The sequence below is a fragment of the Selaginella moellendorffii genome, unplaced genomic scaffold (assembly GCF_000143415.4).
Source record: "Selaginella moellendorffii unplaced genomic scaffold, v1.0 SELMOscaffold_1, whole genome shotgun sequence".
Classification (NCBI taxonomy): Eukaryota; Viridiplantae; Streptophyta; class Lycopodiopsida; order Selaginellales; family Selaginellaceae; genus Selaginella; species Selaginella moellendorffii.
The window spans coordinates 1,479,445-1,503,546 of record NW_003314262.1 but is presented as its reverse complement, the minus strand read 5'-3'; the positions used below and the strand labels follow the sequence as shown (position 1 = coordinate 1,503,546).

The 24,102-nt window shown below is 43.9% G+C and overlaps 8 protein-coding genes, 1 long non-coding RNA gene and 1 other non-coding gene across 12 annotated transcripts; 5 read left to right on the top strand and 5 right to left on the bottom strand.

The window, feature by feature from the left end:
• The first annotated feature begins 15 nt into the window (after positions 1–15).
• On the top strand, positions 16–2,286 carry LOC9629706. Of its 2 annotated transcripts, none has more exons than XM_024687937.1 (11): positions 16–219; positions 424–671; positions 728–864; positions 922–1,035; positions 1,085–1,165; positions 1,222–1,329; positions 1,385–1,517; positions 1,577–1,710; positions 1,766–1,889; positions 1,954–2,011; positions 2,077–2,134. In XM_024687937.1, exons 2-10 carry the CDS (start codon positions 450–452, stop codon positions 1,960–1,962), a joined length of 1,062 nt encoding a protein of 353 aa, XP_024543705.1. In that variant the 5' UTR covers positions 16–219; positions 424–449; the 3' UTR covers positions 1,963–2,011; positions 2,077–2,134. The 2 variants fall into 2 exon arrangements, with proteins under 2 accessions (XP_024543705.1, XP_024543704.1); XM_024687936.1 differs by having other exon boundaries at positions 18–219; positions 1,941–2,011; positions 2,077–2,286.
• A 2,702-nt stretch (positions 2,287–4,988) lies between these two features.
• LOC9656932 (LRR receptor-like serine/threonine-protein kinase GSO1) lies at positions 4,989–6,293 on the top strand. Its single transcript, XM_002961861.2, has one exon. It carries the CDS (start codon positions 4,989–4,991, stop codon positions 6,141–6,143), a length of 1,155 nt encoding a protein of 384 aa, XP_002961907.1. The 3' UTR covers positions 6,144–6,293.
• A 66-nt stretch (positions 6,294–6,359) lies between these two features.
• Positions 6,360–6,432, bottom strand: TRNAK-UUU. The gene has a single exon. It is a non-coding gene; the product is annotated as a tRNA-Lys (tRNA).
• Positions 6,433–6,785: 353 nt separating this feature from the next.
• LOC112347616 (pentatricopeptide repeat-containing protein At1g11290, chloroplastic-like) lies at positions 6,786–8,579 on the bottom strand. The gene has a single exon (XM_024678732.1). It carries the CDS (start codon positions 8,577–8,579, stop codon positions 6,786–6,788), a length of 1,794 nt encoding a protein of 597 aa, XP_024534500.1.
• Positions 8,580–9,987: 1,408 nt separating this feature from the next.
• Positions 9,988–10,536, bottom strand: LOC112350341. The gene is made up of 5 exons (XR_002993723.1): positions 10,498–10,536; positions 10,373–10,443; positions 10,271–10,326; positions 10,123–10,204; positions 9,988–10,053 (listed from the first exon to the last, which is right to left on the bottom strand). It is a non-coding gene; the product is annotated as an uncharacterized LOC112350341 (long non-coding RNA).
• A 534-nt stretch (positions 10,537–11,070) lies between these two features.
• LOC9656931 (succinate-semialdehyde dehydrogenase, mitochondrial) lies at positions 11,071–13,830 on the bottom strand. Its single transcript, XM_002961395.2, has 20 exons — positions 13,701–13,830; positions 13,513–13,647; positions 13,346–13,445; positions 13,238–13,286; positions 13,099–13,186; positions 12,936–13,046; positions 12,816–12,878; positions 12,652–12,762; positions 12,534–12,599; positions 12,411–12,488; positions 12,275–12,352; positions 12,124–12,190; positions 11,988–12,073; positions 11,899–11,931; positions 11,821–11,853; positions 11,663–11,763; positions 11,516–11,601; positions 11,356–11,462; positions 11,230–11,307; positions 11,071–11,175 (listed from the first exon to the last, which is right to left on the bottom strand). Exons 1-20 carry the CDS (start codon positions 13,758–13,760, stop codon positions 11,140–11,142), a joined length of 1,566 nt encoding a protein of 521 aa, XP_002961441.2. The 5' UTR covers positions 13,761–13,830; the 3' UTR covers positions 11,071–11,139.
• On the bottom strand, positions 13,772–17,927 carry LOC9629705 (regulator of telomere elongation helicase 1 homolog). The gene is made up of 24 exons (XM_024684101.1): positions 17,793–17,927; positions 17,494–17,744; positions 17,300–17,439; positions 17,169–17,250; positions 16,964–17,114; positions 16,750–16,912; positions 16,526–16,702; positions 16,366–16,481; positions 16,260–16,311; positions 16,061–16,205; positions 15,854–16,008; positions 15,710–15,801; positions 15,563–15,661; positions 15,444–15,512; positions 15,282–15,368; positions 15,170–15,232; positions 15,007–15,122; positions 14,903–14,960; positions 14,663–14,855; positions 14,567–14,616; positions 14,244–14,513; positions 14,049–14,194; positions 13,938–14,002; positions 13,772–13,893 (listed from the first exon to the last, which is right to left on the bottom strand). The coding sequence occupies exons 1-24, from the start codon at positions 17,892–17,894 to the stop codon at positions 13,832–13,834; spliced, it is 2,904 nt and encodes a 967-aa protein (XP_024539869.1). The 5' UTR covers positions 17,895–17,927; the 3' UTR covers positions 13,772–13,831.
• Positions 17,928–18,010: 83 nt separating this feature from the next.
• On the top strand, positions 18,011–19,293 carry LOC9629704 (BAG family molecular chaperone regulator 4). Its single transcript, XM_002961860.2, has 4 exons — positions 18,011–18,269; positions 18,377–18,633; positions 18,685–18,831; positions 18,889–19,293. Exons 1-4 carry the CDS (start codon positions 18,065–18,067, stop codon positions 19,081–19,083), a joined length of 804 nt encoding a protein of 267 aa, XP_002961906.1. The 5' UTR covers positions 18,011–18,064; the 3' UTR covers positions 19,084–19,293.
• A 112-nt stretch (positions 19,294–19,405) lies between these two features.
• On the top strand, positions 19,406–21,073 carry LOC112350061. Its single transcript, XM_024685559.1, has 2 exons — positions 19,406–20,464; positions 20,523–21,073. The coding sequence occupies exons 1-2, from the start codon at positions 19,747–19,749 to the stop codon at positions 21,005–21,007; spliced, it is 1,203 nt and encodes a 400-aa protein (XP_024541327.1). The 5' UTR covers positions 19,406–19,746; the 3' UTR covers positions 21,008–21,073.
• Positions 21,074–21,131: 58 nt separating this feature from the next.
• LOC9629703 (coatomer subunit alpha-3) lies at positions 21,132–22,663 on the top strand. 2 transcript variants are annotated; one of them, XM_024683903.1, is made up of 3 exons: positions 21,132–21,346; positions 21,414–21,699; positions 21,768–22,663. In XM_024683903.1, the coding sequence occupies exons 2-3, from the start codon at positions 21,591–21,593 to the stop codon at positions 22,103–22,105; spliced, it is 447 nt and encodes a 148-aa protein (XP_024539671.1). In that variant the 5' UTR covers positions 21,132–21,346; positions 21,414–21,590; the 3' UTR covers positions 22,106–22,663. The 2 variants fall into 2 exon arrangements, with proteins under 2 accessions (XP_024539671.1, XP_024539676.1); XM_024683908.1 differs by having other exon boundaries at positions 21,406–21,699.
• Positions 22,664–24,102: the final 1,439 nt, after the last annotated feature.

Sequence of the window (24,102 nt, the reverse complement as noted above, 5' to 3'; positions counted from 1 at the left end):
GGAGGTCTGGGTTTCGATTCCCGGGGCGAGCGCGATGGAGTCAAGAGCTCCTCCGCGGCTATGGCGATGGCGACTACATCCGGCCCTGTCTTTAAAGTTAGAGACACGTGTCTCTGACGGGGATGTGTCCTTAGATTTTAGGGCAGGGCGAGAGAGTGATGGCGGCAATGGTGCGTGGCAGTGTTTTGCGGGGGCGATTGATGATTGCGCCCACAATTGGTACGTATGCATTGTGAATTTCACTGGATCTCAAGCTGCACTCCTGATTTTGCTCGGCATTCTCGTAATTTTTCGATGTCCTGCTTAGAAATTCTTCGTTTCCATGGCATGAAAGAACTTTTCGTTCTTTCATTCTTTCTAAGTGATCTTCTTGGTTTGTTTCTTATTCTTCTTTTCGTTCTTTTCTTCTTTTTTCCTTTTCAGTGAATTAAAAAGCCTCCAAGAGCGTCATGGACGATTATTCTATGGTACCTCATGTACCACTGGAGTGGAATTCATCGCATCAACAAGTCGTGGCAAAACAATCACTAGTTGGTCTATCATGGAGCTCATTAGCAGCATCCTCCCGCGTGGAAAAAGCTAAAAGGCTGCACAAATATCTCGCTGATGTGGTTGAAGTTCCGGACGAAGTTTTTGCGCTAGAGAATCTTCATCAAATTCTTTCAATTGAGGTAACCAGGAATTTTTTTTCCCTCGCATCCACCTTACTGTGGTCTTTGTTATATAGACATGGAACTCCTGTCTTTCAGATCTAGAAAAGGAGCACCTGTGCGGATTGCTGCCCCAGGGGTGTGACATCGAGAAAACCATCACGGCTTTGCTGGCTGGCGAAAATGTGAACTTTGGAAATCCCTTGACGTCATGGCAAGCTTAAAGTTTTCGGTTGGGTTTGATCTGTGAGAAGTCGTTTTCTCGTTTCAGGGGCGAGCTGGCTTGCAGCAGAGCTATGCATCCCGACGTCGTTGTTTTAACACAAACGCGGATTCACAACGAACGAAAGAACTTCCGTGTATCTTTGCGAAAGTTTCATCAAACGTAAGTTCGTTTTAGCTCAGAGATTTGTTTCTGATGATAAAGGCTGCAGAATGATTCAAAACCTTCAGCAGCTCAAAACTTTGTGGAAGGCTTGCAAAACCCAGGAAAACATTTGTGCAGAAACTCAGAGGTGAGCATGTAGTTTTCCTTTCTCTGCATGCTACTTACAGTAAACGGTCTGATCAGGTGGATAAGAGCAAGGAAGCCAGCATCCTTGTTACTACAAAATTCACACCTTGTGAATGGTGAGATTCGTGACAATCTAAGCGACGTAACAGATGAAGCTTACTTGAGGTATACACTCTCTTCGTTATTCTTTCGTGTGGTCAACCTTTAAGTTCTATTCCAGGCAGCGATTAAAAAGGCGACGGAGCCTTGTGCCAGAGTCTGCTGTAGAAAGAGCGAACGCTGCTGTCGAATTAGCTATGAACGAATGGTATAAGGCTGTGGATGGCTCGAGCACTGAACTACGAACAATAATGGTACATTGTTGATAACCTTTTCTAGTGACTGAGAGCACTCGCATGCCTCTTACTTTCAGGTAACACGAAAGCAATTCACCGAGATAGCGAATAGGAAATCAACTGGCGCGGACCTTCGTCTTGACACTCTAAAAGACGTGCTTGGCTGCTCGACAAGATTGCAAACGAGTGACGAGCACTTCAAGAGTTACTGGTTTGTTTCCAAGCACATTTTTTTCGAACTTATCTCGCAACTCTTTTCTTGTCAGGCACTCTCTCGCTCGCAAAGATTTGCCTGACGTTCATAAAGCTTTCATGAATAGAGTCTCACGGAGAAAAGAACTGGCGACATTGGTAGCCAAACAATGCATGCATCGATATCCCAAATCCGAGGTTAGTAGGACATGTAACTAGCAGTGTCCAGTCTCTGAAAGTGTCTAGCAGAAAAAAATTTCAGGGGCTGTGATGGCGAGGCCCAAAGCCTTGTCTCTCCTTCCAACAGTATCATCAACAAGGTACTCCGTTTGAATTGCTCAAAAGAAAGTATCATGTCTAAATTGCTTGTAAACTTCCCTGGCAGATTTCTTCCGGAGCGATGTAATGCTAATGGTAAACTAGACACCACCAGTGTAAATTCTCAGAGCTTGCTTTACTACCAAAGAGTTGGAGTTCCATCCGAGGACGACGAGCTTGCTTCCATCCAGGAACTATGGAGTTACAATTGTTTGCAGGACGCTCCCATTCATTTGTAATAAAAGGATCCAATATATTTTTTCCTCTTGTGTGATCACTGATGATGTTCAAATCAAGCTAAAAATCAAAATGGATTTTAGCTCAGGCGTTTTAAGTTCTTCCGATTGGGGAACTAGACTCCTAGATCCTCTAGTTGGAAATTCAATAGTGTAGGGTTATTAAATCTTTCAAATTTTAGTTAAAAAGTATACAGAGAGTAGCATCTGTGATCCCAATCCCATTTGCAGCAGGATTGAATCCGGATGGAAATTGATTTGGCGAAGCATGATGCAACTTAACTATGTTGTTAACAGCTGGTAGCGCACTACACACTGCGATAATCCACATGTTAATCGGAAACAAGTCAGCGAGGGACAGTGCACAAACTTCACCATAAACAACGAAACCATGTTGTGGATGAGGAGAGCACTTACCTTCCTACTCATGGAGCTCTGCTTCTCTTCTTGTTGTGTGCGTGCTTCACTGCTGACCATGCTCACAGAGGAGTTCATCTTGTCTACCATCGAGGACCTGCCCTTCAAGAAGAATTCAGTCTCTCCATCAATCGGGAGTGGTTACAAGCTAAGTTTGGAGTTGATGCACACATGGTTTTGCTCCAAGAAAAAATTATTAAAATTCCATTGACCTTTTGATTTTATTTATATTTAAGATTTATTTTATAATGTTAATAATGGATGAACTTAAAATATATTGGAACATTCTCGTATATTCTATCATCTTGTTACTTAATCTTGTGTTTGTAATCTCTAAACTTTCCTAAACACCTTCTGATATATAGATTAATCAATTTTTTTTGCATTACCAAACTTAATTTTGGCAAATAATCTCTACAAAAGTTAAGTAGTGATTGTCTTTAAAATGTGTGTTGAATATTTATCCAACTTTATATCAAATTCTTTTATTTTATACTTCTTAACTAAATTATACAGTGATCAAATGGAAAAGTAAATAACACTAAAATATTGTATAATATATAGCAAATTTTTTTATTTTTAAAATTTTAATTGTTATTCTTACTTATATTTTTCCAGAATGCACTACAAAATGTAACTGATAATTTTTATGCATAAAAAAAGTTTTTTGGAGGAAAAAAGATTGTATACTAAATCCTTGGATTTACATAAAATTTTGTAATTAATCTCCTGAATAAAATCACAACGATTTACACTAAAGATATCATCAAGTGTCATAAAGTAATTCCCCTTAAGGGAGACTAAAGCTTTATGATGGATATAACACATTTTGTCAACCCTAGCCTTTGCACACTAAAATCATCTTTAAATTTATTTTTTATCCAAAAAACAACAATTATTTACTATTTCATTTCTTTGTATAATTTGTGCAATTTCAAAAAAATTTATTTAGTATCATTTGAAAGTTTAAAATTTGTGCAAAAAATTGCAAAATATTTTTTGATTTTTCATTAACTATTAAACTCTTTAGTGTACAGTGCTCAACATTCATATAAACACTATCTTATATAAATTTTTTTAATTACAATACTTAAAAAATTTAGCTTTTTTACTCACTCCAAAATTACATATTTCATAAAGTAGCACTTAATGATATTATATATTTTCCTCCTTAAAATGATTAGCCTCTGAGTTTTCATGATAACAATGTAGAATTTAGTTAATTAAAAGCACATAATTATTGCAAAAAAATGGCAGATTTATTTAGATATATAGCTTTTAAATCATAGCATTTTGATGTTAAGCTTATTTGACCATCTCAATAAACTCATTGACTCCTCAATCAAAACTCAATAAAATCAACCATAAAATTCTCTTAAAACTTTTAATTCATGATAAAATATTAGCAACATTTTTTTTAAATTAAGATTCCTAAAATTGTAAGTTCCTAAATTTTAACTTTTGATAATCTTATCCAAAGACACCTACTTAACCAATTTAGAAAAGAAGATGCACTTTTGTTTATAGGCCTTTTTTTTATATATATTTACATGGATTGTCTCTCGAGTTGTTCTTTTTGGTTGCCTCCCAGTTTGTAAATGTGATCCGAAGCTAAATGTGTAAGGAATAAGAGATAGGTTATTCCTTAGAGAAGAAGCTTAACTAGGTGAGGATGCAAAATCTCATCACTCCCGATTTGTGAATGCAATCCAAAGCTAGGTGTGTAATATAATGAAGTAAGAGATGGGTGATTCCTTAGAGAAGAAGAAGCTAGAGTACATCAGCATTGGCGAGGCAGACAAAAAATGCCTTACATTGTTCCTCTGGATGACATAGATAGTAGCTCTCCGACCAACACTGGCAGTTAGCTTAATTAAATATTGAACATACTACAAGTTCTTCACTAAAATCATTTCGAATTAAACTGTCAAAAACCTGATGTTTGGAGCACGTCTTGCTGCATTGATATATCAGGGCTCTTTCTACTCTTCCTTCACTTTCGATGCTCATCCGTGCCAGCATTCCAATTGTCGATCAAACAATGCAGTGAAGGCAAGCCCAAGATGTGCTCTGACCATCAGGTTTTTGAAAGTTTAATGTGTGAGCTTCCCTCCATAGAAGCATAGCTATGTCATGCCTGCAGTTTGGAATCGCGACTCACCAGTTGCCGCTCCAAGCAGGGAAAAGAGGAATTAAGAATATTCTTTTTTTCAAGCCCTAATACAAGAAAATCACAGCCGTGAGATTGAAAAATATATTTTATAAAAAGGATATAAAATGCACCGACTACAACTCTTTAGTGCTATCTAGCGGTACAGGTAGGTCTATGGCGTTATTTCTAGTGTTGGTGCTCCTCTGTGTTACAGGTATTAGTGATGTAGTGGCCAAACCTACTCTCGATTGTGCAGCTCTACTGCTCCTCAAATCTTCCATCACAAATGACCCAATTGGATTCCTCACGAGCTGGAACAAAACCAATCCAAACTGCTGCCGAGGCTGGAAGGGCGTAAGATGCAACAAAACTACGTCCCGAGTGATCCATCTCATGCTCAGCAATGGCCAGCTCTCTGGAACTCTCCACGAGAGCGTTGGATCACTCTCGAGCCTGGAAAAGCTCGATCTTTCCTACAATCACCTGACAGGGGCAATTCCAAGCACGGTTACCAAGCTCTCTCGGCTCCGGCTGCTTGATCTGGCTTACAACTATGGATTCCAGGGCAGCATTCCATCTTCCATTGGTGACCTTTCCAGCTTGCAGAGGATCCGGCTCCAGTCTAACAAGCTCACGGGCAGTGTTCCATCTTCGTTTGGACTGCTCTCCAGCCTCGTCTACGCGGAGCTCGATGATAACTCTCTCGCTGGCCAGATCCCCAACGCCTTCACTCGCAACTTATCCAATCTGGCTTTGCTCGATCTCGCGAAAAACAAGTTGACAGGGCTTCCACTGAATCTCCGCCGCCTTGGACGGCTTGGAATTCTCTACTTGAGTTCGAATCCACTCACTTTCGACACCATCCAGGGGCTCTCCACGCTGCCTTTCCTGGGCGAGCTCCACCTTGACAACTGTGGTCTCCAAGGCCCCATTCCACCATGGTTGGCGACCCTCAAGCTTCGAGACTCAGACGACTTCCTCACGTCTATGCTGAGCTTGTCAAGCAACAGTATATCTGGTCCCATTCCCCGGACGATTTCCAGCCTTTCCAGTGTTGAGATCCTGCGACTGAGCAGTAACAAGTTTTCCGGGGCGATTCCTTCGTCCATGGGAAGCATGCTGAGTTTGAAGCAGCTATCTCTGGAGAATAACCAGCTAAGTGGTGAGATCCCCAGAAGCCTGGTAAACCTGGACTTGTTGAGGTGGTTTAACGTGAGTAACAACAAGCTGAGCGGACAGATACCTCAAGGTGGAGCGTTTTCTACGTTTGATGCTAGCTGCTTTGCAGGAAATCCAGGGCTTTGCGGAAAGCCTCTGCCTTCATGCTAGAGATAACAGTAACAAAGGAAGGTAAGACTGATAAGCAGCAAAGATTAAAAAACTCAGGCTTTGCAGGAAATCCAGGGCTTTGCGGAAAGCCTCTGCCTTAAAGCTAGAAACAAAAGAAGTTAAGACTGATAAGCAGTGAAGATTAAAAAACTCGAGCAAAATATGAAAAAACCCGAATACCCAAGCTTGCCTGAAGCAAAATCGGGAGAACACACTCGCCGTCTGTGGGACTTGAACCCACGACCACGTGGTTAAAAGCCACGCGCTCTACCGGCTGAGCTAAGACGGCTTGGTTCTATATCCTTGGAAGAATTCTGAAAGAAACTAAATGTATGGATGAGCATGAGGCCACTTTTATTCATAACCGAAACCAAGAAAGAAAGAAGACAGAAATTAAAGAGAGAAGCAATGAACCAAGTTGTACATGTTAAGCTCTTTTTGCAAAAAACTTCATTTGTTATGTATGAATGAATGTTTCTTGCAAAAAGAGCTCTGACTGTAGCTAGAAACTTCTGCTGCTGATCTGAATCTTCCTTTCCACCTGGGATCCCGACTTTTACCTGGGAGATTTTCTGAGGTTGCATGCTGCGCATTACTAAGACCTGCAATTTTGGAGTTTGTGGCTCGATCTTTCTGCTCGGTTTAATTTCCTCCACACATGGTTGAACTGGTTTGGATATTGGATCCTGTGATTGAATTGCATGACAACGATCTCATTGCCAGGAGGACGCGCTCGCGATCCGCCCACATCCCCTCGCCCGCGTAGATCCCAGCCATGAGGAGATAGATGGCAGCATGGCGCTCGCCCAGATCGATCAAAGTCTCAAACGCAACCTCGCCAATCTCCACGCGCCGCCACTTCCGGCACGCCGCGAGCACAGTCCTCCAAGTCACCGCATTTGCCGCGAATGGCATCTTTCTCGCCATCGCCACCGCCTCCTCGACCCGATTCGATCGCGCTAGCAGATCGATCACGCAGTGGTAGTGCTCGATCTCGGGCTGGATCCCAAATCGCAGCTCCATCGACTCGAAGAGCTCTAGCCCTCGATCCACCTGCCCGGCATGGCTGCAAGCGTGGAGGATCGACACAAACGTCGTTGCGCTGGGGCGAAACCCATCGCCTTGCATCGCATCCAGCGCCGAGATCGCCCCCTTGGCATCGCCGGCGCGGCCATAGCCAGCGATGATCGAGCTCCATCCCACGAAGCTCCGGGATTCTTTCGCCATGGATGCGATCACGCGCTCGGCGTCGTCCATGCTGCCGCATCGCGCGTAGCAATCCAGCAGGCAATTCGCGAGGATGGGATCCGGCTGGAGCAATCCCTGGCTGGAGACGCGGGCGTGGATCGATCGCGCCATGTCGATAGCGCCCAGATTCGCGCACGCGCCCAGCGCCGCGCAAAAGCTCCGCTGGTTTGGATTCTCCATCTGTGAGAAGAGATCGAGAGCTATGGCGGATGATCGATCGTCCTGCTGCGCGGCATAGCCGCGAATCAGAGCGTTCCATGACACGACACTCCTCTCCTTGATCGAATCAAACACCGCTCGAGCTCGATCCAGGCTTCCACAGCGCGAGAACATATCCACCGCGGTGTTGGCAACGAAGATGTTGGAATCGCAGCCCATTGCCACTGCCATAGCGTGGAGCTCGATAGCTCGATCGAGAGCCTTGATCTTCGAGAAGCTGCCCACCCTCTTCTTCTCCTCGAGCTCTCGATCGGCAAGGCCCGAGCACGCCATGAATGCCGCCACGATCGTCCGGGAGTTTGGGACAATCCCAATCCCGCCCATGGCATGGAAGAGCTCCAGCGCGAGCTCGCATTGCTCGTTCTCGACATTGCCCAGGATCAGTGCCGTCCACGCCACAACGTCGTGGCGAGGCATTCGATCAAACACCGCGCGAGCATCAATCAAGCTGCCACACTTGGAGTAGCAATCCACCAGCGCGCTTGAGAAGAAAATGTGTTGGATCGAGTTGTTCTTCTCGGCCTTGGAGTGGAGGACCATCGCCTTCTCCAGCCACGCAACCTTGGCGTGATCGTGTTCTTCGCGCGATGCCAGGCTCGCGATCGCGACCAGCGCCGCGACGTAAGCCTGCGAGCTAAGATCCACAAATCTCGACTCTAGTTCCAATCTCTGGAAGATCTCTAGCGCGAGATCACTGTCGCCATTCACCGCATACCCGAGGATCAATGCCGTCCACGACGCAAGCGTGTGGAAGGGCATGGCAAGGAAGATCTTGCGTGCGTCCACCATGCTTCCACACTTGGAGTACATGGCGATGAGAGAATTGGCAACCCTAATGTCGGAATCGAGGCACGCACGGGAGGCCTCGGCGTGGATTCCTTGGCCGCGGCCCAGATCTCTGGAATCGCGGCAGCCCTTGAGGGCCGCGAGGAGAGCCTGGCATTTGCTCTTGGGAGCGAATTTGCTCATCCATTCCTGCCCTAGAAAGAATCTGGTCAGCTATATATATAAATATATTTTCATTAATTAGAAAGTATAAAACATTAATTGAAATTTATTCAACTTAAATATGGAATATACTTTCCATTTGGTTTTAATTTTATTTAAGCTTTTTAGTTATATATATAATTAAAATCAAATCAATTTAACGATAACTGTATTTTAAATATATTTTTATATGACCATTTTAGTTATTATAGCATGTAAATATGCATTATTATTATTATTATTATTATTATCATTACATAGCACCTATTTGAGCTAGAAATTTATTATTTTAAAGGGTGTAAGTTTAGCTATTTTTATAATTTATAATTTATACATTTATTTTATATATACTCATAAATATATTTTATATAAAAGTGCTAATATTTCTAAAAAAACATTTAAAATATAAAAATTTAAATGTAGGTGGAGTATCTTTATCTCATTTTAATGCACCCTTTATTGTATTAGATATAAATATCAATAATTCACTTAAACTAATTGTTATGAAATCATCAACCACACAAAATAAAAAAAGTTCTTCTATATAAATGTTTTATTTTTAATTATAAAATATATATATGATTTTTGTGAATTATTTTTTAATATTTGAAACATTAAATAAAGTTAAAGTTAAATTAAGTGAATGTGTTCATTTTAGTACTAGTAGTTTTCTGTTTTATTTTTTGGATAAGGTTTAAATGAAAAAAATGATTAAATCAACTCTATTTGATTTAAAAATATTTTGATTTTTTTTATAATTATGGATCTAATTGAAATATATTTTACTATATATAATATGAATATTATGATTACTGATAATTATTTTTGAGCCATCGAATTGGGAAAAACCGGATTAAATCATTAATTCTAGCAAGTATTAATAAGAATATACTTAAAAAATCAGTCATATGCTTGTAAATTTAAATAAAGGTTTTTAAATATGAAGAGAGATTTTTGGTTTGGGGATGCCTAGAATAGACTTAAATATTCTAGGATATTTTACTATTTAACGTTTGTTATTCATTTAGATTAATCTTGTATGTATAATTTATAAACATATTTATAATTTACAAACTTTATTAAACCCTTTCTAGTATAATATTTTTTATTTTATCAGATAATGGTTGATATGCAATAAGATTAATCTTGTGTTTATAAATTACAAAAATGCTTATAATAATAAACTTTATTTGATCAATTGGATTAATAAGTAAGAATAACACTACTATTAAGCAAACCAAACATTAGTACATGCAACATGTGACTTTTTTTTTTTTGTTTTGTTACTATTATAAAGTTGATGAAATATCTCAGACAAAACAAAACATGCATTCAAATCAACTCTGAAGTCTTTCTAGGCCTCTCAAGACATCCAATATGCAAACTCCTCCCTCAATTGTTGCAAATGTTGATGAGCAGCTGGATGTCGGGCTTGTAGCTTTAAACCTCTTCCGCGCTTTACATGCCAAGCACCACGCAATTGTTTTTAAAAATATTCTTTGTCCTTGAAAGAAAAAGACCATACCTTTTGCAGTAGGCACGTATTCGTCAAATTTAAGACCTTCAATGAAGAGCTGATAATCGCGGGCGTCGAGACGAGCTTTCACCTGGTAGCGTATTGAAAGCAATCAAACCAACAATCTTAAAATCTTCGGTTAACAGAGCTAGATCACCTCTTGAATGAAATCTGTGGCAGCTTTCAACTTATCATGGCTCTCCTGGATATCACCTGTAAATCGTTTGCTTCACACAAAAACCTCGACAAACACCAGTACCTGAATCCGCGCTGCTAATGGTAGCCAAATCGTAGTCATCAAACTTCCGCTTTGGTAGCAAGCCACGAAAGCTGAAGTGTTCCGATAAGAGAACGATACGATGTGCTGAAAGATCCGCAGCAAACCTTTCGAGGAGATCATGGCGCTCGGGAGCTGCAAGCAAGCCGGATGCGACAATGTCGTCTAGATTCGTTGCGCCGCGTTCATAGCCATCGATCCAAGCGACGAGGCGCTTACACTCGGGAGAAGCTGAAAAACAAAGCATTCCTCTTTAGCATTGGAGGAATTTCCAACAATCCATTTACGTGAGGATCGATTGTCTTGAGCTTCCACTAAAGTAGAACCTTTAGACCAGAAAAGGATCAGTGAAATTGGAGAAAACAAAAACTGGACTTGCACCAATTGATCCGCCCAATTCCATGTCAAGAGCTCCGTCCTATTCCAAAGAAGCAGCAGCAGCTATGTCATCGGCCAATAAACCCTACACCCCTTTTCAAGAATATCCTTAGAATAATCATTACTTTCAAAAGTGAAATCACCCGCCAATAATAAACATGGACCCGAGAGAATGAGAAATTTAGCGGAAATCCTCCCGGCATGTAAAGGATCTTGCTCTGTAAACAAGCAGCAAAATCCTTGAATAAAAGATTTTTTTTTTTTTACATAACAAACACTATTAGAAATAGGAAAGAACAACAGGAAAAAACAATTGTTCAAGTAGCTTTTTTTCTTGGCAATCATATATAACAATAAGAATTTAAAAGCAATCAAGGCAACATATTTCCTATGCATATGTACTTCATCTGCAGAAAGAAAAAAGAAATTTAAAACGAGAAACCTCATTTCATTGATCATACCTCCAGGTACTCGTCGATTCCGTATTTGGATCCCTCACGACCAAGCCCGGATTGTTTAACACCCCCGAATGGAGCGACCTGGACCAGAAAGTTTTTCAAACGAACTCCAAAAACGAGTAAATCTACCTCCGTAGAAATCACTCCTTCGTTCCAACCAACCATTCCATATTCTAATGCCTCCGCCACACGCCAAGCTCTAGAGATGCTTCCCGAAAAAAGATACGCAGCCAATCCTGAAGATGTGACAAATGAATGACAGGAAATTCCAAAGATGAATGAAGCTCACCAGCTTCGGTGCTGTTGGCAATCCTGATTGCGTCCTCGTCTGTTTTGAATCTAATCAGGGGTGCAACAGGCCCAAAAACTTCCTCTCTGCAGAAAGAAAAGAAAAAAAAACGGAGTCCCTGATCCACTTCACCGGCAGCAAACGTACTTCATTATTAGCATCTCTTCTGTTGCATCTCCGAGAACAGTTGGCTCGTAAAAGGCGGCACCAAGCCTATGTCGATGGCCTCCCGCCAGGAGCATTGCACCCTGTAAATCCAAGTCCACAGAATCAGGCCATGGCTTATTCGGATATCGGGTTATTACCTTCGATAATGCATCTTCAACGTGTTGCTCTACCTGTTATTACAAATTTTATAGCGAAAAACATTAAAAGATCACTACCTTCTTCACAGCTGCTTCATTAATCAGGGGACCCTGTATATCAAAGACCACATCAATAGCTCGCCAAAGCCTCTTGAGTCCTACAATACCTGCGTGACCCCTTCTTCCAAACCATTTCCAACCTTAAGGCCAGATACCGCTTGAATAAAAGCCTCCGCAAACTTGTCATATATACCTTGAAAAATGAGACTTAGAAACAAGAAAGGTCGTACTAAAAAGGCATACCATCTTGGACAAGGACTCTATTGGCACAAACACAGGTCTGGCCGCTATTCCGGTACTTGGAAGCCAACTGCATGGGGAAAAGATACACGACAGGAGAAATCAGTAAAAGGCTGTGTCAAAAGTACCAAAACAATCAAACCAGAGTACTTACGGCTCCTTTAACAGCCACTTCTATGTCTGCATCATCCAGTATGATACATGGTGCATTTCCACCAAGTTCAAGAGATAACTGTTCAAGCAGAAAAGTACAAGCAATAAGAGAGATACAGAAAAGAAAAACGCTGTACCCGCTTTACGGTACTTGCTGCTCCAGCCATAAGCTTTTTACCCACTTGTGTAGACCCAGTGAATGAGATTTTGCGAACCTACTACAGCTTACAGTGTTAGAATAAAAAACAAAAGTTAAGTACCTTAGTGCTCTCCAAAAGTGCAGCTCCGATTTGCGGAGCATCTCCCATGACAACGTTGATGACTCCCTTCATTGACACAGTTGATATAAAAGGTCCACCATTCGTTAGAAAAACTTACAGGGGGTATACCAGCTTGAATGGATAGTTCTGCAGCAGCTAATGCAGTCAAGGGCGTAAGTTCTGCAGGCTTAATCACTACTGTGCAGCCTGCTGCAAGTGCTGGAGCAACCTATACAAGGTTGAGACAAAAATAACTATTTTTCTGGATGTGAAAAGTTTTACCTTGCGTGTGATCATGGCAAGGGGAAAATTCCACGGAGTTATCGTACCTACAACACCAACAGGCTACAAAATAGATATTTTTCAGGTTGCCTCGACCGTGGTAGTTCAAATGTGAAGTACCTGCTTTACAACGAGTAATCGCCGGTCTGGATAAGGCGATGGTATAATATCGCCATATGTGCGCTTTGCTTCCTCAGCAAAAAGCTCTATGAAGCCAGCTCCATACGAGACCTGCAAATATAGAGCACTAAACTCGATACCATGAAGCTAGACAGAGAGTTACCTCACCAAGGGCTTCTTTCAAAGGCTTTCCTTGTTCTAGAGTCATAAGCTGAGCTATCTCCTCTTTTTTCTCAAGTATGAGCTCATACCTGTCATGCTTGTCTCAAAACCCAGGGAAACTACACCTTTGCCATCCTCACCATCTACGCAGAAGCTTGCTTCTCTCCGAACATGTCTTTTTACTCCATGCTGAAAGAAAAGAGACAAGAAAAAAACTTAGCTTGGAGTTCGATCACGATTTTACGTACACTTAAACGCGTTGTGTGCAGAGTCGATGGCCGACAATGTCTCTCTTTCCCCCATGAGCGGAACCTCTGTTAAAAACTCACCAGTCGCAGGATTGTAAACCTGGCCAAATAAAAGGGCGTAAAGCCGGCTTTCCTACGACCGAAACCCAAGTGATCTTCTATCTTACAGGCAGCGTTCTACCGTCTTCAGCGGACACCCATTCACCAGAGATCAATCCTTTGGCTCGCAGTAGCCCCGCATTGTTGATCTTGTCAAGCACAGCCTGACTCGCACCAGCGCTTGCGATCGTTGCCATTCGCGCCTGAGAAAAGGTTATACACGTTAGAATCACTCGTCAACCAGGCAGACACCCACCTTTCGTCCAGAATTGAGCTGGAAAAGCGCTCGACAATGGCTCCCAGATATCCGAAACATCGATTTAGCTATAGGGCTGAAAGGTATATATTAGACGCCCGTACATAAACATAGTACGGTATATACATCAGCTATGGTTTTTGCCTCTTCCGACTTCCCAAGGGAAAGCCAGAGTAGCATTCCTTACAATCACCTGCATAAACGCATCAGCCTCCCTTTCGATAAAAAAAGCGTTACCTGAATTTGCACTCATGTATTCATCAAAGTTTTTCTGATATCGACTGGGTAGAAAGCAACCAAACCTGCAAAATAGTGATAAGTCTGAAAATGGAATAAAGAGCAGCGAACCTCTCAAGAAGATAACGGCGCTCGGGAGCCGCAAATATGCCGGACATTGTAGTGAAGACATCTTCTACCTTCGTTGTCCCGTCTTTGAAGCTTTTCATGCACGCCAGAAAGCGCTCATACTCGGGGCTAGTGAGACGAGCTTTCACCTGGCATAGTGTTAAAACTCTCCTCACTAAATAGCTTAAGAAAGCTTACCTCTTGAATGTAATTTCCAGCAGTTTTGAAAGCGGAAGTACCGACCGTGCCGGCCTCGCAAGCTTCTATTGGCGAAGACACACGATCGGTACCTTCATCAGAACCTCGCTGTTTTGAGACGCTAATAGCGTTTTTGACGAGCTCGGGACGACTTCCAAACGCGCGATTGGCAGGCTTGATTGCCGCACTGCAAAGCTGCTGATTTCGTTTCGCGGCAAGCACCACAGACAGTGGCTGCTGTTCATTTGTAGAGGCCCCAAAGATCTTACTCTGTGAAAACAAACTTCTTTTGATATAGAGGAACATGGAACTATGTTACGTACTAGGGGATCAATAGTTTTACGCTCCAGGAAAACATTTTCGTGTACCGCAACTGCGTAACAAAAACAATGAATTTTGCAAAAGAAATGTTTTCTTACCAGCTGATGCAATGAATGTCGTTACAGCTGACTGTCTTGGTTCACTTTGTAATGGATGAACTTTGTTCAAACACGGCAAATCAGGCAAGCTTGACGTGTTTTGCTGAACTTTAGACATTGTCCGTGGTTGTGGCTTTTTGTCCTTGAAAAATCTAGTCAATGTAAAAGCAGCATCCCCGAACTTCGAATATAGCTGCATGTTTCTGTGAATATGCAAGAAAATTATAACGTTTTACAAACCTTGACGTGGGGTCTGAGCCACAGTGACAGTTGACTTTGTGCACCAGCCTGGGCAAACCTGACTTGCCAAACGTAAAGCAACTAAAAGAAGCTTTGCAAGCTACCTTTCGTCACAGAGAATGATTGCACCATAATCGTTCTTGTGTCGTATAACCCGTCCTACAGCCTGATTGACGGCTCGTGAAGCCTGTTGTACATACCAATCCTCTCCAGTCAGAACCTGGAAAGGTTTTGTTACTACAGGTGATTTTGTAGCATCTCAAGTACCTTACGGGTGCTGGTTTTTGTTCGTCGTCCTTCCTCGTCTAGATACTGTCTCTTCAAACGCACCTAAAAGGGAAAAGTCTATTTTCAATGTTACTGATTTGTAAGGACTCACTTTCGGATCAGTCTTCATTGCAAAAGGCATTCCTGTAACAATAACCGCGCGTCCTGTTTCATCCGCAAAATCTAAACCTTCGCTAACCTGAAAACGGCAATAGACTAAACACGAGGACGATCGAAAATCGTAGAAGAAAAATACGAAGACGCAAGGCCCAACCTTTCCTCGACAAACGGCAAAAAACACAGCTCCTGTACCTGTTGAATCCTTTACTTTCGCCAGAAAATCCTTGAAACATAGACACTGAATTTGAGGACATGGCAATCCAAAGTAATCACCTCGTGTGCTTGATTGAATAATGCCGACTCCTTTGGCTCAACAACCGGTTGCTTATGCTTGCAAATCCTCTCCCATAACGTGTGTCCATTTACTTGATTCTGTGACCGATAACTTAGTCGAATTGCTCACTCGAGATTGTTACTAACCGGAGTTTGCCATGAATCAACACATGAGTTCAATAAATAGTAGGAAGGAAAAAATACAAGTAGACCATTGGGAACAATTCGCGCGAAATTTACTAGAATCAATAGATAGAATGAGAGTTAAAAAAAAGAAAAAGTTGTCGTTACCAATTGTATTCCCAAGATCGTTTTTATACTCCGGAGAGTCCCGAGTTCGATAAGATGAATTTAAAGCCCGTCCGGAAGGCCCAGAGGATACCACGCCAACCCATATCTGGTTCGCTCCTATCACATGAGGATTTTCCAGCCGGACGTCGAATGGTCTGCATAGTAAAAATAAAAACTCAATCAAGAACGTGACCAAAATATACGTACAGTTTTAATTCGATGGCAAACGACTCAAGCGGGGACAACGTTCCAGATGTTAATACAATTGTTCGAACTCCCAATTTTGAAAACTCTTCCATGGCTATTCCGGGATTGAAACACCACCAGCTAAAAGTTCGTGATTTTTTGTCGCCTGAGCAGGATAGATATTACACAAAGTTTATACAGAACGATTACACAAACAAACCTTTGCTCAATCCCTTGTCCTCGGCTCTTCTGTAAGAGTTTTGTACATGTACCTAGCATTCGCCAGTTAATAAAAGTTACTCTAAACAGACTTTGAAAACGCTTACACGGTAACAGGTAGCATGAGTTGAGTCCTTTCCCCTGAATATAGTGCGGAACGCATCTCGTAACAACTCAAGCTTGCAAGTTGATGTTTTTGGCTTTCCCGAAGGCGCGCTAGAATCTACAAGAAAAAGTTAAAATGTCAAATTCTTGAGAAGCAAGCACCTTCTTGTAGGAGACTGATAGCAGAATCAATTGTATCTGTTAGCATTGTAGAGGTTTCCCAGGTAATTTTCAGCTCCGACAAGAAGTCATAAATGTAAGATCCTGGTCGTGTGAAACCTAGCTCTTCCGAATCAAAAGAGATGTCGTCAATTTTTTTGCTCAGCTCCAACAACAAAGCTGTAGACGCAAAAGTTAGCTTCTTTACATATCAATATCTACACCACCTTTCAATAGAGCGAAGTTTTCAGAATCACCAGACTTGTCTGCATTATTGCTGATACTTCGCTGAAGTGTTGCCAGCTCAACGCATTGGCCAGCCTCGGAGATGCATGCCGATAATGTAGTCGTCGGAAGGTCAAAAGATGCTGCATCAGCACAAACACCTTCCTAAGAAATTCAGATGAGCATTTCCGATAAGAACCATGACGAAGGACATACCAGATTGTGAGCCTCGTCAAATATTATGACAGAATTCTCCCAACGGATTCCGGTTAGCGATTTTCGGTTTTCCTTGTCGATGAGATAGTTGTAAGGAACAAAGATCATGTCTACTGAACCGTGAAGCTCTCGAGAGAGGAAATACGGGCATCTGCAACAAATATTTAATCATAACGTTTAAGACATAAGATAGATTGGCACTTACGGACCATGGGTTCTGCCAATTCGAACTAAATCTTCTATATCAATCGGTTCGTTCCCGAGTTCCGGATTGTTTTTGAGGTATTCTGGAACAAGAGATATCAGAGCAAAATTGCGGAATGAAACGGAAAATACCATTGACACGAGTGTGGTGGTAACACTTGCGGGCTTTGCACGAGGTACGACAAGCATTATTCTGAGCTCTCCCCCGCAATTTTTGCACATCTTTCTCAATGCATAGCTGCTCTCTCGATCCAAGAGCCACCATCTTCGGCCTACAGTTCATCAAAGAATATAAGCTCCCAAAGTTTTATCGAGATCAATCAAACCTGTATGACGTCGCCTTGAGCTCGTGAATGACTTGCTGGAGCTGGCTGTGCGTTCGAGAAGCGTAGATTACCGTAGGAAGCTTGTTTGCCTCCTGCGAGGAAGTGGGATCGAGATCACTGGATTGACTACTGGCGCTCATCCTCCTCCCCCGATCCGGCGGAGCGAGACTCTCCCGCCAAGCCAGTGTCGCACAGAGCAAGCACAGAGTCTTTCCAGTCCCTGTCGGGCTCTCCAGAAGCGCATTTTGCCCCTGTGAGATTCGAGACATATTTCGGTCAATCGATCTTCTGGAGCTTACCTTCTGGAGCGCCGCTATCACAGATTCCATGTACACGAGCTGGCAATCGTAGGCATCGTAGGGGAAGCGCACGTCAACGCCCTTGAGCTTGTAGCTCGGCATTCTGCGAACGAAGAACCCTAGCCAAGAGCTACATTCTTAGGGCTTTTCAAGAGAAAAGAGAGGGAAAAATCCATTGGCCATATTTATGAGAGATTTTGGATAGCTCTACCGTACCAGGGTTTTACTGTGGCTCATTCTTCTAGGGTTTGATTGCAATCTATCTATCAGTCATGATCGGCTCCAAGACGGAGAATGCCGGCGATCCTGGCGATCTCATCTCCTGGGAGCTGCGACCGGGAGGGATGCTCGTCCAGAAGCGCCAATCCGGCGAGGGAGAGAATGGCGATTCCACTCCAGCAGGGCCTTTGATCAAGATCCGGGTCTCCCATGGCCTCCAGGCGCATGAGATCAGCGTTCCGGCGCAAGCATCATTCGGTAAGAGGATAGAAATCGATCGATCGATCGACAGAGAGGGGGAGGAGATTTCCATGAGATTTCTAGTTTTTTTTTATTTTTCTTTTCTTTGGTCCTGGATGGAACAGGCGAATTGAAGAAGCTGGTAGCAGTAGAGACGGGCCTCCAGCCGCATGAACAGAGGCTTCTCTTCAGAGGCAAGGAAAAGGATGATGTCGAGTACCTCCATTTGGCTGGTGTGAAAGACAAGGCAAAGATCATCCTTGTCGAGGACCCGGCCAGCCGCGAGAGGAGGCTGGAGGAGATGAGGAGCAACGAGAAAATGGAGCGGGCTTGCAGGGCCGTGGCGGAAGTGGGATCCGAGACTGACAAGCTCGCCGAACAGGTACCAAAGTTCCTTCTTTTTTCTGCTACTGATTCTTCGATTGCTTCGCAGATCCCTGCTCTGGAAGCAGCCGTTCAGAGCGCTCATAATGTCCCGGAGAGAGATCTCGACAAGCTCACGGAGCTTATGATGCGGCAGCTGCTCAAGCTGGATGCGATCGAAGCCGATGGCGAGGCCAAAGTCCAAAGGCGAATACAGGTACGAGTTTTGATCTTCCATCTCTCGATCCATTCTCATCGCCTCTCGAAACTCCAGGTGAAAAGGGTCCAGAACTACGTCGATTTCCTCGACAACCTCAAGACCAAGAACTCAATCCCACATCCTCTGGCCTCCAGGAACAGCGTTGTGACCACGAAATGGGAAACTTTCGATAGCGGCGTTGGCAGCCTCACTGCTCCTCCACCGCAAGGCACTCCAAACATCACCACCGACTGGGAAAAATTCGATTAATCGATCGAGCCACAGTGGATCGATCAATCGATTGCAGGTATCTATTATCCTTTTTCTCTTTCCTTCCATTCCATTCTCTCTGGGGTCTATGATTCTTTACTCCCAATGCTTGTTTGGGACGAAGCATACCCAAACCAAAGTGCTAGTGTCTGCTTGTACAGAGAATTTAATACACACAGGAAAAGCCATACCTGTAACCTTTCAGTTAAAGTCTGCGATGGGCATATTCGGGTACACTGTTTAGAATATTCTAGTTTAAGAATTCAATGCGCTTTCCCGTTCCACTCCGGAGTTCTTTTTCCACCAAATGAAAGCACTGGAAAGACAAAAATCGTGACAACGACAAACATCACGCTTGGATCACTCATCCTAATCGCGTGCGCTCGGCTAAAATTCGCGCTGCTAGATTGGGGTTGGCTGGAAACTTGAAAGAACTCCCCAATCTTCTCTTCGGCGAAGCCCGCTGGCCGAGTCGGTAGAGTTGAATTTGGACAGTGTCTTTGCCCAATTTGTTTTCTTTAACCTCCCTTCCTCTTTTCTCGGTGGATGGAAGAATCCATCGCCTCCATCGCCACCGCCACAGCCAGGAAGAACAGCAGCAAGCAAGAACACGAGAGCTTCGACACGATCTTCCTCTCCTGGCCAGATGATCGATAATTCGCGATGGCAAACTGGGGGCTGGAGCTGATTGCCGGCATCGCGCTCGTCGTCGCGTGCTTGCTCCTACTCCTCGTCATCAGGATCTGCGTGGCTCGGAAAAACCGCGGCCGGGACGATGATCAGCAGCGGCGGCACCGGCAGAGTCCAAATCCTCCATACCTGCGGCACGATCAGGGTAACAGCAGCAGCGGTGTCAACGGCAGAGCGCGGAATCAGAGCTGGAACTCGATCAAGATCGCTGGATTCAACTGGAAAGACTACCCGGCGCTCATGTCCGAGGCGCTCGAGAATGGATGGGCGGCATTTGCCCTCTCCCAGGTGGATCATGGGATGGATCATCGTCCCCATCATCGGAAGCAGGGATTTCACGCGGAGACAAGGTGGGAGGTCGGGCCAGGGACCGAGCTGATGCAAATTCTTCGATCCAATCCGGGGATTCCCATCGCGGAGATTTCATCCACCGGGAGCGCGCAGTTCTTCAAATCTGCGCTGCCGCTCCCTGGCCCCTTCCTGGGAATCTACTCCTACCCGCAAGAATCCTACTTCGAGATCACAGTTCTTGGAGCGAAAGACCATGATCTTGACAAGAATGCGAGGCAAAATTCTGGGGATTCCACCGCCGAAATCGAGCAGATTGTAGCGATCGGACTCGTCAGAGGCTCTTCTTTTGGCGATCGCGGATCGATCGGCTACTACTCCAATGGTCAGATCCTTCTAAACGGTAGGAGAAAAGCGTATTGATTGCTGTACTTGCTCACGAGATTTTAGGGTTCTTCCAGGAGCTCTCTACACAGACGAGAGGTTCAAGCGAAAGCCATGGATTCCAGCTCGCGGCGACACGACGGTGGGCTGTGGATTCAACCCCGCCGCGCGAATTGTGTTCTTCACGCTCAATGGCGAGATGACCTGCCAGGCCGACTGCTCCAGGGCGGAGGAATTCGGCAGCCCTCTTCACGCGGCGTTCCTCTGTAACTTTGACGCCACGGCGATCGTAAATCTCGGCCAGAGCGCCTTCGAATTCCTGCCCGAGAACGCAAGGAGGACTGCGGATCCTGGAAATCACAGGCCCTACCCCGATCGAGGCGCCAATCGAATGGCGATCCAGTACGACAGTGGCGAATTGTTTAGCCAGCGCTTGGAGGGATCAATCGCGTCGCCGGCGCTGTCGCAAGACCTTCGCAGGCCCACTCCCTCCGAGGCCGAGTCGGAGCTCTTCGAGATTGTGATTGACGCCGAGGGCAACGAGAGATTCGTCCATAGGTGATCACATAGAAAATTCTCCGGGAATCCGAATATTCACAACGCGCCATAGCGCGGATCTTTGACCGTCCGATTGCTCTAGAAACCAGCGGCTGGATGCTAACCCTAATGCGCCATTTGTGTGTGTTTTCTCCCGCGGCATCCCCGAGCTCCGATCGGGGGAGCGATTTGTCCTTTCAGGTTAGATCCAAGATGCTGACGCTTCGATCTGAGCTTCCATCCCAAGCGCCCATGGATCTTGGCCAGTCTCCACACCGGCCGGATCTCTCATAGATCGCTTCGACGAGCACGATGGGTCACGGCGTCCATTTTCACCGGTGTCAGCCTCTTTTCGTCTCGGGAGGTAAGTCACGAACCAGCATTCTCATCTTTGATCGATATTTCGATTGATCTTACTACAAGATTGAAAGGTCTGGAACTACAAGGGTGCTGCTGGGGATTATACCAGTTCCATCAGGGTGCTAGAGACGATCAAACCATCAGGACTTGGAACTGGAGGTCCCTGCATCGCTGCATCAGAAGACTGGTCGTTTGTGAGATATCAGCTCTCTGACGGTCTCTCCAGCCGAGGCTCACACCGATCTTTGATGCGGTCATCAAGTATGGGACATGACAAGGGTGTAAACTGGGCTGCTTTCCATCCAAGCTTGCCACTCGTTGTCTCTGGCGCTGACGATCGACAAGTTCAGCTGTGGAGTATGTGAACTTCTTTTTTGTCATGCTGTCTAGTTTCTAAACGCTTGCATTGGTTCTATGAAGAGCAGCTGACAGTTGCTGTCCCAGACCAGGCGGAGAGTCGAAGTGGAACAGGTCGAGGGGGGTCAAAGGGCCGGAGCCGGAGCCGAGGAAGGCGAAGAGGAGGGAGGCTGGGAGCTGGAAGACCTGGAACTTCGCTGGTGTAACTCCAGGGGCTCTGGTCACTCAACTCTGGACGCAAAGCTCCTCCTTGGCTGCCGATCACGTCACCGCTGGAGCCTTCGACAGTGCAATGCGCCTCCTCACTCCGCAACTCGGGATCAAAAACTTCGCGCCGCTGCAACCGGCGTTTTGCGACCTCCACCGCGCGAGCCAGAGCTCGCTCGGGGCCTTCACTGGAGGCTGACCTCCAAACGTCGAAGGCAAATTCACTGAAGTCTTCCTCGCCATCCTCCACACCGTCCTGGTGATCATCGTGGACAGCTGCAAAGAGGTGGACGACCTGATCGGCAAGAGCAAGGAGTACGTCCTGGCGCTCAAGATGGAGCTCAAGTGCAAGGATCTCAGAGACGAGCCTGTCCGCCAGGCCGAGCTCGCGGCTTACTTCACGCACTGCGATATCCAGCCTTCACATGGCTTATGTCGGCCACGTATCGGTGCAGGAATTTCGCCACGGCAGCGCAGCTCACGAGGATCCAAACCAGACCAGCATCGCCTTGGCTGCAGCTTCTCTAGGAACCCACTGTGTGGGGTGACATTTACGGCAATCTACGCGGGCAGCAGGTTGGTGTCGTGCCCCTACTGTGCTGCTCGGTTCGTGCCCGAGGTGACGGGCAGGATTTGCAGTGTTCGCGACTTGGCGGGATACTTGGCTTGTGTTTAAAGAAGAGTGAGAAACATAATTGTTAGTATAAGATTTAAATGATTCATTTTAAGTGAAAAGAGAAAACAATAATATATTTAAATTGGAGGTGTGAAGTCCAAGTGTACGGGTATAATATTATATATTAATATTAATGTAATGGGATTTTGGTAGCTGTCAAATTGGTTTTAATCTAGACCACTCACTCTTATATATAAGTTTTTGGGTTAATTAATATATACATTTCTATATTTCATTTCAATATTCTATACACTCACATTGATAAAAGTCACTCTTATATAGAAGTTTTTGGGTTAATTAATATATACATTTCTATATTTCATTTCAATATTCCATACACTCACATTGATAAAAGTGAGGGGCAATTTTGATTGTTTCTAAAGAGTGCTTAGATTTGGGATTTTAGTTTAAATTTAACTTTTGCATCGTTTAGATCTCCTTTTTCTTTTAGTCTTTTCCATTTCTTTTCTTTTGCTCTTTTTTTTTCATTCATCTTCATAACAGAGTAGTAGTCTTCTCCTCTTTTGACTTTGGAGTAGCAATTAATGCAATTGTTTAATGCTATGTGATTATAATTGAATAACTAAACTCAATTGATGGCAATATTCACAACACATGGTATAGTTCTTATTGCTCTTGCTGTCAATCCTCGTGTTTGGCCAGAGTTCTTCCATAAGAATTTTAAGAATGATATGTACTATTGATTTGATCACTTTACAATGATTGCTATTGGGATGATGTCTGGTGTTTATGAAAAGTTCATATATGTCTCCAAGGGATGACACTGTAGTGGGATAATGATTTAAGCATAACCATTTGTGCAGATTGGAGCATTCTCTTAGATGTCATCAAATGTGCATTTCAATATGCCAATGATTATGATGATGTTTTTTAACAATTGCATTGTCTTTGGCAAGGGTCATTTGAGTCCATAATGCAATTTGGCATTTATTTCTAAAGCCTTTTGCTTCATATGGAGCTAAATATGTCAGAGTAGATCAAATTGAGAATATTGTGACCAACAATTTATTAAGATCTTGTAGGAGTTATGTATATACTTGCTCTAACCACTTTTGACGATGCTTTTCATTTGGTCACCTCTTCCACTTATTGTTGCATATCCTTCAATTCCACTTTTTGTGGGAAATGGGAAATTGATGCTACTGTTGCCTGAGTTCCAAAACAAGGGTGAGAACATGGTTGTGGTTGTTGTTGGGTATATGATGAAGTTAGTCACACTTATTGGCGTTGTAAGCGTATTCTGGAGTGGCAACTTTTATTTCCTGGGTAGAGACTTTAGTGTCAACAATGTTCTGCAATGGAAAGTCTAAACACTAAGATGCTTTCGGGAAACAAGGAGTTGTGTGAGTAGTAGAGAGACCTTGTATAAATAAGTCAATGACCCTTCTATTTTTCTTTCGGGAGTATCATTAAGGGGTTCATTTGGCACTAATTCATCCAATATTTACTTTCTAAGTTCATTTTTATAATAAAAGGTCTTCTATTATTCTCTTTGTGTT

Coding starts and splice junctions, on each gene's coding strand:
- LOC9629705 (XM_024684101.1), bottom strand. CDS start 17,894: ATGCCGAGCTACAAGCTCAAGGGCGTTGACGTGCGCTTCCCCTACGAT. Junction 16,206..16,259: donor GGACAAGGGATTGAGCAAAG/GTTTGTTTGTGT, acceptor TATCCTGCTCAG/GCGACAAAAAATCACGAACT. Junction 15,123..15,169: donor CAAAAACCAGCACCCGTAAG/GTACTTGAGATG, acceptor AAACCTTTCCAG/GTTCTGACTGGAGAGGATTG.
- LOC9656931 (XM_002961395.2), bottom strand. CDS start 13,760: ATGTTTCGGATATCTGGGAGCCATTGTCGAGCGCTTTTCCAGCTCAAT. Junction 12,191..12,274: donor AAGTGGCTGTTAAAGGAGCC/GTAAGTACTCTG, acceptor TTCCCCATGCAG/TTGGCTTCCAAGTACCGGAA. Junction 11,764..11,820: donor TTGAAGATGCATTATCGAAG/GTAATAACCCGA, acceptor TTGGATTTACAG/GGTGCAATGCTCCTGGCGGG.
- LOC112347616 (XM_024678732.1), bottom strand. CDS start 8,579: ATGAGCAAATTCGCTCCCAAGAGCAAATGCCAGGCTCTCCTCGCGGCC.
- LOC9629703 (XM_024683903.1), top strand. CDS start 21,591: ATGCGGTCATCAAGTATGGGACATGACAAGGGTGTAAACTGGGCTGCT. Junction 21,700..21,767: donor TCGACAAGTTCAGCTGTGGA/GTATGTGAACTT, acceptor TATGAAGAGCAG/CTGACAGTTGCTGTCCCAGA.
- LOC9656932 (XM_002961861.2), top strand. CDS start 4,989: ATGGCGTTATTTCTAGTGTTGGTGCTCCTCTGTGTTACAGGTATTAGT.
- LOC9629706 (XM_024687936.1), top strand. CDS start 450: ATGGACGATTATTCTATGGTACCTCATGTACCACTGGAGTGGAATTCA. Junction 865..921: donor GGAAATCCCTTGACGTCATG/GCAAGCTTAAAG, acceptor TTCTCGTTTCAG/GGGCGAGCTGGCTTGCAGCA. Junction 1,711..1,765: donor GAGCACTTCAAGAGTTACTG/GTTTGTTTCCAA, acceptor TTTTCTTGTCAG/GCACTCTCTCGCTCGCAAAG.
- LOC9629704 (XM_002961860.2), top strand. CDS start 18,065: ATGATCGGCTCCAAGACGGAGAATGCCGGCGATCCTGGCGATCTCATC. Junction 18,634..18,684: donor CTGACAAGCTCGCCGAACAG/GTACCAAAGTTC, acceptor ATTGCTTCGCAG/ATCCCTGCTCTGGAAGCAGC. Junction 18,832..18,888: donor AAGTCCAAAGGCGAATACAG/GTACGAGTTTTG, acceptor TCGAAACTCCAG/GTGAAAAGGGTCCAGAACTA.
- LOC112350061 (XM_024685559.1), top strand. CDS start 19,747: ATGGCAAACTGGGGGCTGGAGCTGATTGCCGGCATCGCGCTCGTCGTC. Junction 20,465..20,522: donor TGGTCAGATCCTTCTAAACG/GTAGGAGAAAAG, acceptor GGGTTCTTCCAG/GAGCTCTCTACACAGACGAG.